Source organism: Tigriopus californicus, chromosome 1 (assembly GCF_007210705.1).
Source record: "Tigriopus californicus strain San Diego chromosome 1, Tcal_SD_v2.1, whole genome shotgun sequence".
Taxonomy (NCBI): Eukaryota; Metazoa; Arthropoda; class Copepoda; order Harpacticoida; family Harpacticidae; genus Tigriopus; species Tigriopus californicus.
Window position 1 is genome coordinate 4,620,504 of NC_081440.1, and position 13,350 is coordinate 4,633,853.

General features: G+C 40.7%; 2 protein-coding genes across 6 annotated transcripts; both read right to left on the reverse strand.

Moving 5' to 3' along the window:
• Positions 1-152: 152 nt before the first annotated feature.
• LOC131889745 (centrosomal protein of 131 kDa-like) lies at positions 153-3,625 on the reverse strand. Its single transcript, XM_059238925.1, has 9 exons — positions 2,806-3,625; positions 2,619-2,741; positions 2,101-2,552; positions 1,819-2,026; positions 1,284-1,509; positions 993-1,216; positions 739-910; positions 455-672; positions 153-390 (listed from the first exon to the last, which is right to left on the reverse strand). The coding sequence occupies exons 1-9, from the start codon at positions 3,513-3,515 to the stop codon at positions 243-245; spliced, it is 2,481 nt and encodes an 826-aa protein (XP_059094908.1). The 5' UTR covers positions 3,516-3,625; the 3' UTR covers positions 153-242.
• A 1,202-nt stretch (positions 3,626-4,827) lies between these two features.
• Positions 4,828-12,363, reverse strand: LOC131889704 (uncharacterized). 5 transcript variants are annotated; one of them, XM_059238885.1, is made up of 14 exons: positions 12,215-12,362; positions 11,616-11,954; positions 11,307-11,555; positions 10,986-11,234; positions 10,674-10,928; positions 10,357-10,605; positions 10,032-10,286; positions 9,773-9,967; positions 9,343-9,616; positions 9,193-9,278; positions 5,634-5,965; positions 5,371-5,555; positions 5,184-5,299; positions 4,828-5,124 (listed from the first exon to the last, which is right to left on the reverse strand). In XM_059238885.1, the coding sequence occupies exons 2-14, from the start codon at positions 11,920-11,922 to the stop codon at positions 4,910-4,912; spliced, it is 2,967 nt and encodes a 988-aa protein (XP_059094868.1). In that variant the 5' UTR covers positions 11,923-11,954; positions 12,215-12,362; the 3' UTR covers positions 4,828-4,909. The 5 variants fall into 5 exon arrangements, with proteins under 5 accessions (XP_059094868.1, XP_059094877.1, XP_059094853.1 ...); XM_059238894.1 differs by having other exon boundaries at positions 11,321-11,954; XM_059238870.1 differs by having other exon boundaries at positions 11,307-11,954.
• Between the last annotated feature and the right edge of the window lie 987 nt (positions 12,364-13,350).

Below are 13,350 nucleotides of genomic sequence, written 5' to 3' on the forward strand. Positions count from 1 at the left end.
TTGAAAAATCAATGTGATGAAAATGCCACTTCATCCATTTAAGAAAACATGGCCGTCATAAGTGCGTTGCGTTGTATATGGCGAAGCTTTCGTCAATTCTCGCAGGAATGTTTGGGATTCAACCTCAAGGTGACGTTACTACACAGAATGACTAATGGAAAACCACGTTGTTTCAGGAAGCAAGCGCCATCTAGCCAAAATCTATTGAAGCAGATATTCCGTGGCATATGTGTGCTCTTTGGCTATTTCTTCTTGCTTGGAGCGAGGATTCGCTCTTTAGTGTTCCGTTCCAACGAGTCCTCAAGGTGTTCAATCTGTTCCAAAGCATTCGCAAAGTTTTGCTTCAACTCTTGCAATTGTTCCTCCTTCTTGGCAATCGCAGCCTTGACCCTGGAAAATAACCACCCCGGCCAAAATCATTCTCCATCATATGCGAACACTCATCTTCACTCACCTGACGTGAATATTCTCAATCTCGCGTTCCATTTCCCGCTTATGAGCCCTCTCCATCACCAGTATTTGGGACTTCATTTCTGTGCAGGCCAATCTTAAATCCGAGATCTGATTCAAGAGAGAGTTGCGCTCATTGGATAAGGCCTCAAGGGCAGAGTTGAATTCACCTCGAACAGCTTGGCGCACGTCGTCACGCTCAGATTCTAGTTGGCCATTGGTCTGAGTTGCCAGGGAAATCATTCAGATACGTTCTTTTCATTGAAGATATGCATGACATTTGAGTACCTTCTTCAAGTCGTTAATGGTGATTTCCATTTGTTTGAAATTGGCCTTGGTTACGATGGCTTCCTCTTCAAGCCTTGCCAATTCTTGACGCAAATGCTGGACTTTCTTTCTCATATTCTCGTTGTCTGCGTCTATGTCCTTGATTTCGATCTCTTGTTTGGCTTTCATCCGGCTGAATGTAATCAGATGGCAATGATTCATACACGAACAGTGATTACTTGTAAAGGCCATGAGAACCTCTGTCTGATAGCTACCTGATTTTTTCTTCCAAATCCCTTTTGCATTGGTCTTTGAAGGCCTTCATCTCGTCAATAACACGGCCCTTCTCGGTGGCCAACTTATCGTTCTTCTCATTTTCGAATTTTGCCGCCAATTTCTTTTCATTCTCCTCCCAACTGGCTTCAAACTTTTGGCGGCAGGCTCTCTCCCATTCTTCTCGCTCTGCCGTTTCTGCCTCTTTAATGGAGGACAGCTCAGCCTGGACAGAAAATAAACCATAAGGTAGATAATTTTGAGAGAGTGCCTAAACCAGATCTTCATCCAACCGCTTGTTTCTTCAGCAATGTTTTCCTTTTATTCTCCTCGATTTCCTTGACTCGCTCGACTTCACCTTGAGCTCGCTCATTGGCTATTTTACGCACTTGATTGGCCTCGTTTTCAAAATGGCGTCGATCTTCAATTGCTCTTTCCCTTTCCCGTTTCAGCTGTTCTTGAAGTCTTTGTATTTCCAAATCGTGTTGTTCGGCCATCTCATTCAATTGCATCGTGTGTCTGAAATATCATGGGTTATAACTAAAAAATGAAAAACAATCTCAGCTGCACGACACGCTTGGTCTGAACTTGGAATGTATAAAAACAAAGTTTCAAATAAGATATTAAATACATACTGTACTTTAAAGCTCACTTTTAAAAATGGACAACAATCATTTTTTGTTCCTACTTTTGATTTGGGTCTTTGGGCACATTATCCTAAATTTTGCGTGTTTTTCTGCACTTCACATGAGAGTGCTCCCATATTTGTTTATAATCTTAAATGGGTAGATTTCAATTCACACCAAGCTAGCCGATTCTTGTACCAACCTTTGGAGAAGCATTTGTCGCTCTCGCTGAAGTGACTCATGCTGCTCTTCATCCCAAAGAGCTTTCAGTTCCCGAACATGTTGAACATGTCGCTGATGAAGCTCTTTCTCTTGGCTCATCAGCATTCTCTCCCTTTCCGATTCCAAATCCGACATCTCAGTCGAATGTCTGGACATGAGCCTCTGGATTTCAGGCTCCAGACCTCGAACTGGCAGGGCAAACAATTGCAGATCATCAACACCAGAAATCCTGATACGAACTCGCACGTGGTTTGGGTCTCACCTGTTTGCTCTTTGATCCGTCTGGTTTTCTCGTCCATCCATTTTTCTTGTTTAATTTTGCTGCTGGTTTCTTGCAATGATTTCACTCGTCTCAATTCAGCTTGGTGTCTCTGTTCAATGCTTTTGATACTCTCTTGGTGCTTCCTTTCGGAGTTTCTCAAATCGAGATGCAAAACATCGCATCGTTCACTGAGGCTCCGCTTGTCCTCAATCAGTTGATCGATGAAGGTTTGATGGCGTTTGATGGTGGCCTCGTATTCATCTTTTTGTTGCGCCAACCTTTGCTCCAACTCCTTTTGGAACTTGCTGGTGGAGTTGGCGGATATTTTTCGCTGATGCTCCAAAGCATCTTTGAGAACAGCGACTGCTCTCTCCGTGTCTTCAACTTTATATCGCAGCTTGATGACTTTCTCGGCCAATTTTTGAGGGCTTTCCTTCAGGAGCTCTGAAATACTGTGTGATGAATTTTATTAGATCTGATTCGTTTACTTAGACGTTACATGTGTTGTTACTTGTTACCTATTCTTGGTTGATTTCATGGAGCCCAAAAACGGCACCGCAGACTGCGTTCGACCACCCTCAACAATTGGTAGATTGGCATCTATTCCTTCCTCCACGTTATCCAAATATGAGAATAAGTCACTAAAAGTGGGCAAACCCCTTAAAAAATATCTTTCAATCTTTCGTGGAATAAATCAAATCTTACTCAATTTTCTTTGTGGTTGTATTTTCCGTTGTAGCACCTTCAGTTTGTTTGGCCTCTTCAATTGGCCGATCATTCACTCCCTCTTCACTGTCAAGCTTATGAAGAACGCTCAAGATATCAGAGTACCCTTGGGCTTCCTTTGTATTCTCATCATTGGACGGTTCTGGGGTAAAATCCACTGGAAGAGTGCACGATGATGACAATATCGAAGCTCTCGATCCCGAGGTTCTTTCTTTGGTTGGTGACTCATCGGACAAATTGCCAATTCCCTCATCTACATCCGGGTGGGTCTCCGAAGCTTCCTGTTGTTCCATGTGTGGAGGCTTTGATTCGCCAAGATCGTGCTCATGTTCAGCTTCAGGGGGAACACATCGCAATCTCGATTCGAAGAATTCCGTTGAAGCTGGTCGGTTTTCATCCAGGCTTAAATCCAAAGCCTCGGGCGCCTCAAAGTCTAGATCATCCAAGTCAATCCGAGGTGAAATTGTAGAGATGACTACACTCATTGGTTGGGGAACGTTGAGTCTGGGATCGGAACAGGCAAAGCAATCCAGCTCATCGGGATTCGCATGGTCCCCATGTTCATCTTGACTCTCAAGGGTGTTTACGTTAGTGGGAGATTGGGGATCTTCAGTGGAAATGGGACTTGCACTATTGCTGGCACAATGATCGCCGATTAAAGTTTCTACGGACTTTTCTAAGGCATCCATGGAACGATATTTTTTAGAAGGCTTGACTTCGGAATCACTCCTAAACGAGAGACCGGGCTTGTGGAATGCCACTTCCTTCTGGATTTCCACTGATGTTGAAACTGATTTTTTTCCTTCAGGTTTCTAAGAAATACAATCACGTGTTGTCTTCCAAATATTAATGTTTTTCAACAAACTCACCTTTTTGATAAATGTTCCATGTCTTTGGATCCCACGAACAACAGCCGACTTTGGTCTTTTTTCGGACACCCCATTGGAGTTGAAAACGACAGGGCTGGCTGATGACGCTCTAGATCCAATTGCCAACTGGAAATCGCCAGATTTACAATCCCAACAGTTGAAACACATATATTAATTCGTTATTTGCATTCTTACCTTTGTGGCTTCAACGAATAATCTTTCCGGCATTTTGAGTGTTACTAGTGGAAAGGCAAAATATTCTGACAACACGATTGATCAATTTGACGCCAAACAATTCCATAATACCTTACTTGAATACCCTCCCCTTTCCCTTCTTCACCCTCCTCTACTATTTTATTGTACTGCGAGTCTCCCCCTAAGGTGATCGTGACTCAGATGATCCACGAGGGAGAGCTTAGGACAGTACCTGCTTGGAACACCTCCGTTTTGCTGATCCACCAAACGAGTTTCGAACTAGCACCTACCTCTTGCTTGCATCAAGGGGTTGGCATAAGAGGAGTATTATTCTTTCATAAAATGCAAGTTTATCGATGAGCACTTGGGTAGAAATGGTGTCCAAACAAAACAGGTTATGAAGGAAATGAAGATGCATTTATGTTAGTTGTTGAGGCTTGTGGGATAGCAGGTACTTTATTGCGTAGTATCATCCATTTCATATTTCTGTTGTAATGCAAAGATCGGCTTGGTAATGCCATCGTTTTTGGTCTACTTTTGTTTTCTCACTACATGTTGTGATGATCCCTTGTCAAATTACGAGAAATAAACCACACATTTTGTAATAAACAGCATGGGCAACTTCTATAAATAAACAATAATGGCTCATTTGAAGGCTCACATTCGCTAGATACAGATAGACCATTCTAATTTCAACATTTGAGAATTTGAAATTACACATGACGAACGTCCTTGAAATCTCCTTTCGCACATACCCAATAATCACGATGAAATGACACAAGCCTCAATTTTCCCCTTTCGGGACGAGAATTATTCCTTATTGGGCATTCATTTCGAAATTAGCCCCTCCTAATGTGCTGTGATAAAGTGAAGAAATCTGCCTCATTTAGAGCTTAGAAAAATAACAAAGTTGGCTCTTGGCACACATGCACCCCAATCATCAAACAAATACGGCTCTAATGCCACCATTAAGAAATTAAAAAAATACATGACAGGATTCGTGGCCTAATAAGGGATCATTAGGTCGATGTTGCGCAATCGTCTCGAATGAAGAGCTGAACCGATGAAACAAGTGTATTTTGAGGACCAGGAAACTCTCCAGAGGGCGAGTCGTTTTTAATACGGCCCACAGAAAACCAATTAGGATGAGTGATATTCGAGTCGCCCATCACCAAAGCGTCCACGTTGTTGTACACCAAACCATTGAAACCAACAGGCATGCCCAGGGCCACACCTAGTTTTAAACTCAAATCAGTCCGATTTCAATTGAACTCTTTCAAGTACCCCTTTTACCAATAAAACCAGTGGTAGACGTGTGGGACCCATTGAGAGGGTTGCTTGTCTGATACCACTCATTGTAAGTTCCAAGCTCTGGATAGACTAAGCGGAAGTGATATTGCCCATCAAAACTGGAAATAATGATAAGAGAACACGTTGTCCTGTGACTTTGTTTGACTTTCGAAAAACGTAAATCACTTACGTATAATTATTTATCACGTCAAATTGGCTGTGTCCTGGATGGCCCGTTTGTAAGACATTTAAATTCCACCCATCTATGGGATACCTGAAAGGTTTCACGTGATTGATTACGTACTTCCACCTTCTATGTTGCTGACTGCAGGCCGGAAAATTGCAAAGTGGGATCATCGTATTGCCGGGTTGTTCCTAAAGATTATAGAAAACCATTGAAAAAGTACGCGGAAAAAATGAAAAAAACTGAGACCTAAGTAAGTTATCTCTTACCCGGGCCAACGCTTGATCAAACAAGGGCGAAAATTTGGTACTCCAGCGGTTCCAACCGAAAATACTTTTGGTGGAATGGCTCTCATTTCCGAAACCAACCACGAGGAAAACGCTAGTTTCGTGAAAGACCGCGAAGCTGTTCTGAGATCCAAATTGCGAAACCCCCATCGGCAAATCAACCATCTCGGTGACGATTCCACTTACGGATGGATCGATCGAGTAAGCTTTCATCGAATATTCACCCAGAGCAGTTTCTCCACCTGCTAAAAGGAAAAGATCTGGGAGCGTGTCTCTTTGTCCCAAAACAAGACTGCAGGCCATGTGTCGTAAACCTAAAAGGAATAAGTTTTAGTAAATCATTCCATTCCATTTCAATAAGACATTCCCCTTAGAAAGTTTGTGTGCGGAAATTGAACTTTTGTTGGCTTTACTTGAAGATGAACTAGACCCTAATCCATAATAGTTTTGATATTTCCAAATGATCTGATTCACCATAAACTTTACAGGGTGTTGCGAAAGTAATGGACCACCTCCAGTTTCCAGATGTACCAAGTGGTTGAAATGTACATTGATGTAACAAATCAAATAGTAATCGTTGGTGCACAAACGAGAGGTGGCAATTCACAGAGAACTCTAGAGATGTGGACCGCGAAAGTAAAAAAATGAAAGCAAAAATTTGTTATCTCCGAAACCGTTCACTTAACTCCGAAAAGGGTTATCGGCCTTCTCTTGGTCAGCTGCATAAGCATTTGACAGCATCACTTTGAAACGAATCACTTTAAAAGTAAATATATTATTTTCTAGAAGCACGTACCATTGTTTATAGATTTCTAGACACTGGATGTCGGACAACCAACCCCTGGGTTGGTAAAACAATACAATGGATGGTCTCCTGGGAATTGATCACAAACCGGTTTATTGTACTGTTTATGGCTTAAAACACATTTAGTTACGGATTGCTCAAAAATCATGTTCCACGTTCAGGGAGCCAGTGGGTTGATGGCTTGCTTGACTCATAGACTCTATGGTTTGGCAACCAAAATGTGTTCAAGATTTGTCCAAAACAATGCCTCCAAAACAATTATTAGAGGGCGGATTTGAAATTAATTTGCACGTTGAGCAAAAATCGAAGAAAGTTTCATATGAGTAATTGGTTTTCCAAAGTGTGGAGGATCTAAATTGAGGAAAAAAGAAAACCTGTTACTGAAATCCTCTCAAATTTTGTTGAAAGCGCATGTCAATTTCAATTCTGCCCTCTAACGGTAATAAATGCCTGGAGTTGGGTCGAGTTCATTAAGTTTGAGACTTAGGAACCCTCATCGGAGTCATTGCATTTCATTATTTTTCAAATGAGACTAACCCCAGGTCACTACAACCATGCATTTAAATTGTCAATTCGATCGTACAGAAGGTTCAAAAGTAGAGATGTAATGGGCTGGAACCAAGCTCGAAACTCGACAATATTTTGACGTCTGGGCTAGCCCAGGGGTCAGCCCAGACCGAACTGCTGAAACGCATTTGGCCCACCTCGAGCTAGATTTAGGCTCTGGCTCAGCTCAGCTCGAAATGTCGAGTTATATGTTGACCCAGCAAAATTGAAAAAAAAAATGAGAGCAAAAACACCTTTTCACATATTTTAACCATAAAAAACTAAAACCAAGACTTTTCGATGAAACTGAAAAGTTTTGTTAAGGCGAAATTCAGGAGAAATATTGGGTGGAAAGAAATTCAGGGCTACTTTGGCCGCCTCTGACAATGTTTGTTGCCTCTCAAGGATTTGTTTGACCTGGAACCCAAAGCTTTCATAAGATGAACTATTGAACACATTCAGTAGTGCTGTACTGCCAATGAGCTACTTTTAGCCTTAAGCCAATTGAAAAGCCTCACGTTGTTTACCAACAAAACAGTGTTCGAAAATTAAAGTGAGCACAGTCTTGATGTTAGAACCAAAGCTAAGGGCCTGCCGAAGGTCGGCAAGGGGCCGAGAGAAATGGGTGAGCCATTTGGTATCTATCTTTGCAATTCTTTGGACAATGGGTAAGGATTTTCAGACGGCACAAAGCCCTTTATTTCTATCCATCTTATACTACCCCATCCATCCATAAGATGGCTTTTACTAAAAACCATTTAGAATCATCTCGTATTTCAATTTTAACGAAATCATTTATTTTGATTTAATCTTCCTAAGAAAACATGAATTGGTAAGCAACTCAAGGTGCATTTACTTTTTCTCTGAACAATAACGGAGGTTTTTGTATCCAGTTGCCTTAGATTCTCAAACAATATTGGTTCCAATTATAGACCACTTACTCATCTGCTTTGCCCTGGACCATAATTTCAAGATGCTTCAATATGCTTTACACCTAGAAATTGTACCTAGATATGTGCCTAGAATTAAAATTTTAATTTACGTTGAAGTAAAAGCAAGACTACATTTCTGAGCCCAAAGACCAAGAAGATCGTGACTACAATAATTAGGCAACTTTTATCGCAAATCTACCATAAAACATGAATAACCAAGCAATTAAGAAACTTTTTTCCAACTTTTGATAACTTTTTTTTGCGTTTTCAAAACTTATTTTGGCTGATTTTCATAACTTCAAAGCAAGTATTAACAAAAGCACAAACTAATTTAACGGCCCCTGGTAATTACTACATATCAGAGGTTATCTTGTCTTCGGTAAATGCAAGTCTGAGCTGAGACCATTTTTAATGGTACCATCACCTAAAAGAAACTGATGTTCACAGTCCTGTTGTAGCTGCATAAATGTTCTGTTTTTGATTGCCCTTTTTTAAACACCTAGTTTGGGTTAAGACAATTTCGTGGTGCTACCTGACAAGAGAACTAGAAACTAGACTGGCCAATAGGTCTATTGGTTTATCCAGCTCAGACTTAGCTCAGGCCAGACAAGGGTCAACTCGATCATGAGCCAGATCGGACATGGGCTAGCTCAGATTTGGCCTAGCTCAGATTTGGCTCGAAATATCAACCCGATCAACCCAGCTCACCTCGAAACCTTTTTTTTCGGCCCAGCCCAGCTCGTGAGCTGCACACTGTCAACCCAGCTCAGCTCGAAATGACTTTCATCTTAGCCCAGCCCAGGCCAAAGATTCTTGGCTCATTACATCTCTAGTCAAAAGTTATGCCCCCTCAAATTGCAACACATAATAACGAACACATTGATTGAGAAAGCCCTCTGATATTTCTACAAGTCCACTGATTAATGCAAGAGGACTAGCTCATTCATTCGAACCTATGAGAGGCATAGCTTTTGATCCAATCGTTCGATCGAGCTAAAATTTGAAATGCGTTACAGAAGCGACCGGGAGCCAGTCTCATTTGGAGAAGAAAACAATTATTTTGCTCAATTTTAAATTTTTGTTATCACTCGACCCTAGCGACCTCGTTCAGATTTCAAGAATTCCAGACTAATCGAATTTACGGCCGGCCACGATGCTTTTTTTCGTTTGAAAGAAAAAAAAGTCTTCGCTTGAGAGATTTATCATTGCTCGACTATTCAGTCATTAACTCTGCACACATGAAATACTACACATTTACCTTGAGGCAAAAGGAACCCGCTGTTCAGCCAATTATCACTTAATATATCATATATTTCAACACTTCTGGAGTATGGCTCCAAGGTGCTAGAAAAGAAAAATTTGACCCCTCTGTTCATGTGTTCAAAATCATTGAAACCTAACTTAATACCTAGAGCCGCCAAATGTATAAATTTGATTCTGGTATAGAAGTCCGCAATGGCCAAAAAATCCGGAATTAGCCGCCCCATTGACCCACGAAAGCGATGATTCCAAGTTCAAATACCGCATATTTGGAACAACTGTTGATCCATCGATTAGTCCACCCATAGCATACAATATGCCCTCATGGTAAATCATGGGGAACATCACTTGCGTGTTCATCAAAGAAGGCAGTGGAGCCCATGTTCTTGGAAACACTTTGAAATCCAAACGATAACATTTATCTGCAAAGTGGAACCACGTAAAATTACTACAATATAAAGATGAGCAATCAATATTCAAAAGCACTCTTTCCTGTCAGCTTATGGTAATATTTTAATGTATATACAGACGTGGTACTTTTGTGATTCTTTGAATCTTGTGATGCTTTTTCTACTTACCTTGAGCACCTATCCCGTTAGAAATTCCTCCACACACAAATATAGCATTTTCTCCATATGCATAGCCCATGGAACTCAATGGAACGGGTAGATCGGGTAAGCTTTGGCCGCAAAATCCAAAAAAACCTTCGAAAATGGCAGCTGATTTATCGTCACTGCCGTTGACTCGTCCTCCATGAATAATATGAAGTTTTGCTAGAACATGGAAATCCGATAACAATCTGAATATCAAAGTGCTAAGATGCAACCAGATTCTTACGGTTCCTCTCCATTAGAACGTGGGTCCCAGTTTCAATGAATAAACTAGAGTTCACGAAAGGGTCTCCCAAAAAGCACTCGCTACCTTGGATCACAAATGAGTAACATGGTCCGTCGTCAAAAAAGCACCTCAAGAGACATTCGTCTTCATCCCTAGGACTTGCATTGATCAATGAGACCTTATTGTACATTTGAGAGGACCAATCTGTTGTTGTTCTCGGTTTGAAAAGGGTTCGCATGAATGGGAGCACCGATTCTAGAAAGACCAATGCTAATCTTATGGTTCAGCTTTTGATACGGATCTTAAGTGAGTTCAGATATCTCACCGTGTACTTGAACATCGCTAATGTCATGAACTGTGTCAACATTCTCAAGATAATTCTTGGACCCTAAATAGCACGTGGTTCCATCGTAAACAAAGAGGGTGCACTCTTTAGAAAGTTCCATCAAAACACATCGAATAGCACAAGCTCCAACATTGGAATCGATTTGGAACTGCGTGTGCATTCGAACTCTCCATATATGGTGAGGTAATTGAATCGTGATGAATTCCCCCAAGGATGTGTTCAAGGTGTCTAACAACGAGAGTTGAAGAACATGTGAGGCATTTGTTTCAAACTTGAGAAAAACTTGTAACACTCACTCCGGAACATCTGAACCACCTCCATGTTTGTAGAGCTTGAAACACTTGGTAATATTTCATTCAGGTTACCCAAATAGCAAATCTCATCGCTCAAAATGAAGAAGTGACAGTCTGGATTTGATTGAAAGGCACAGTAAAATTCACAGCTTTGCTGGAAATCTTCAGCATCTCTAGTTTTGAACAGAAATGGAGCATATTTTATGCTGGTGATGTTCTCTTCAAATACATTTCCATACAGAGTGCTCTCGATTCCCTCTGAAAAGAACAAGTCCGGTTCTGACCACATTTATTTGAAAAAAAGTTGGTCCTTACTTTTATTAATCCAAATATCAGGCGCTGCAATCTCATGCGTATGATTGACAGGAGCATTTTGAACATTGGTTGTTCCCAAATAGCACCACAAACCCGTATAAACCAAAAATTGGCAGGGTGAGCTTTCCAAAGAGCACCAAAGCTCACATCGTTCCATAAGATTGCAAGCTTTTGAGTAGTAAACATGATTCGTCCAAGAGGGATTACCCTCGTTCAATAATTGAAAAGAACTATTCCCATTGATGAACCCTACAATGAAACAAGAATGAAAATATAAAAATAACAATAGAGATCAAAACTTAGACTAGGATAGCAAAGAACCTGGGTCCACATACACTCCTTCAGGCGGATTTGAAATCGGCAAGAGTGTGTTGTTGTAAGTTGTTCCGTTGCCCAAATGGCAAATATCACCATCGAAAGTGAATAGTCGACAATTTAAGTCGGATTTACATTGAAGAGCACACTTGAAAATGGATCCTTTGGGAAGAGTTGAGTAAATTCTTGCGTTCCAATGGTTCACGATCGAATCCACCAAATGCATATATGAGCTCAAAAAAGATGAAATGATCCCTTTTGAAAGGAAAAAGTTTGGGTCAGATTTGATCAAGTTAAGCAAAACTCGAAATTTACCTTGGTCGATAAACATGTTTTGATCACTTGCTTGAGGTACGGAAATCACAGAAAATTGAGACGTCGGATCCCCCAAGAAGCAATCGGAACCTTGCCAAATGATTCCGGAACACAGATTTGATTCTGCTCGACAAAGTCCCAAGCATTCCATTCTGGACAAGACGGGAAATTGAATCTCTTTGTAGAGGAGCCTTGGCCATTCTTCATTGGAAAAAAAGTTTTTGCTATACAATTTGTGGGCACAAACCGCTTTAAACGTGAAAATTATGAACAAAACTTTGCTCCACATGTCTTTTATGGTCTTCATCTGAGAAAAGAAACCTTGAGAGTGGACCCAGACTGAAAATATAGAGGGACGTGAAACTTAAGTTTCTCTCTCTCTATTTGATGACGAAACTAGAAAATCATACTTTTCGTAATAATTGGCTTCCCTTCAGACCTAATTATTATTGAAAGTGACAAACCAAAAAGAATAGGGGCTTTTTATTTACCTGGTAATATACTATCGAATAGAAACCATTTTGAGCAAAGATGGTGTGTCTGATGTGTTTTAACATTTCCATGCAAGATCTACGCTAGAGTAGGTGTTGATTCAGTACCTGGGGCTGATGTTATAAAACGATTTGTCCGACGTCCAGTACGCACTTCGAGTGACCCTCGCACGAATTGTGCAGGTCGGGTTGGATTGGGATGTTATAAAAAATTGTCGAGTGTCCGACTCGGCCAAGTCCGGAGGCCAGCTTTTTAAACGCTTGTACCTCCCAGTTATGGAGTGGACGTTAACCGGTATTGAAATGCACTCGTCTAAGTGCTCAGTAGATGCTCATTCTGAGTAACGTCCGAGCCTTAACTCGGAGGAACGAGCGTTTAAAAAAACTTGCCTCTGGACAAAACTTAGAAGTCAAGTTCATACGTAAATTTGACGTCTATCTGACAAACAAGCAAGCGGCAGCCTTAAAATGAGCTGAACTCGATGGTTTAATAGTACGTACATTACGTCGTGGCTAGGGACCCTGGATTCAGAGACGCGCGAGGTTTGACAAGTGGCGCCACTTCAAAAATGTAAACGATCAGTAGAACTAAAAAAATTCCAAACAGATTTTCAACTGATGCGCTGTATAAGAAAGAGTTCTCTTATGACAGGGATAATTGAATATTTTCTTTAAGGACACTGCCAAATTTTATTTGAAGACAAGCTGATTCATGGATATGGCATATTAAATTGTTACTTCTATTTGGTACTTTCTAAATCCTTTCTGAACCCATTTTTTCAAAAGATTAGAGTGCTATAATATTTCATTAGATTATTCAGATTAATATTAATACATGTGTGCTTCCTAAGTCTATCAAGAAACAAGTCCTTTTACACTTTTCAATGTAATAAGTTGAATTTGGATGTACTTTCTTTTTTGAGGTGCTTTAGTCCAAGTCAAGACTGGCAGCATGCGAAAGATCAGTGTGTCAAGTACATTTTACTGAGAAATACCACACTAATTCAATTCTAATTACAAAAGACACTCTTAACCCTGTGGAATGAGTTGCTTGAATCCATGGTGGATCAAGTTTGTCATAAATAATTCAAAACTTTACCCTATTATGCAATGCAAACGTGTGACCTCTTTTTAGAAGGTTTCCAAACAAAGCCCATGTTGGTTGACAACTGGCAGCCAATCAGATCGGTCGAATTTGATGACGTATACTCCACCTCGCGTATCTATGCCTTGAGCATCTATAG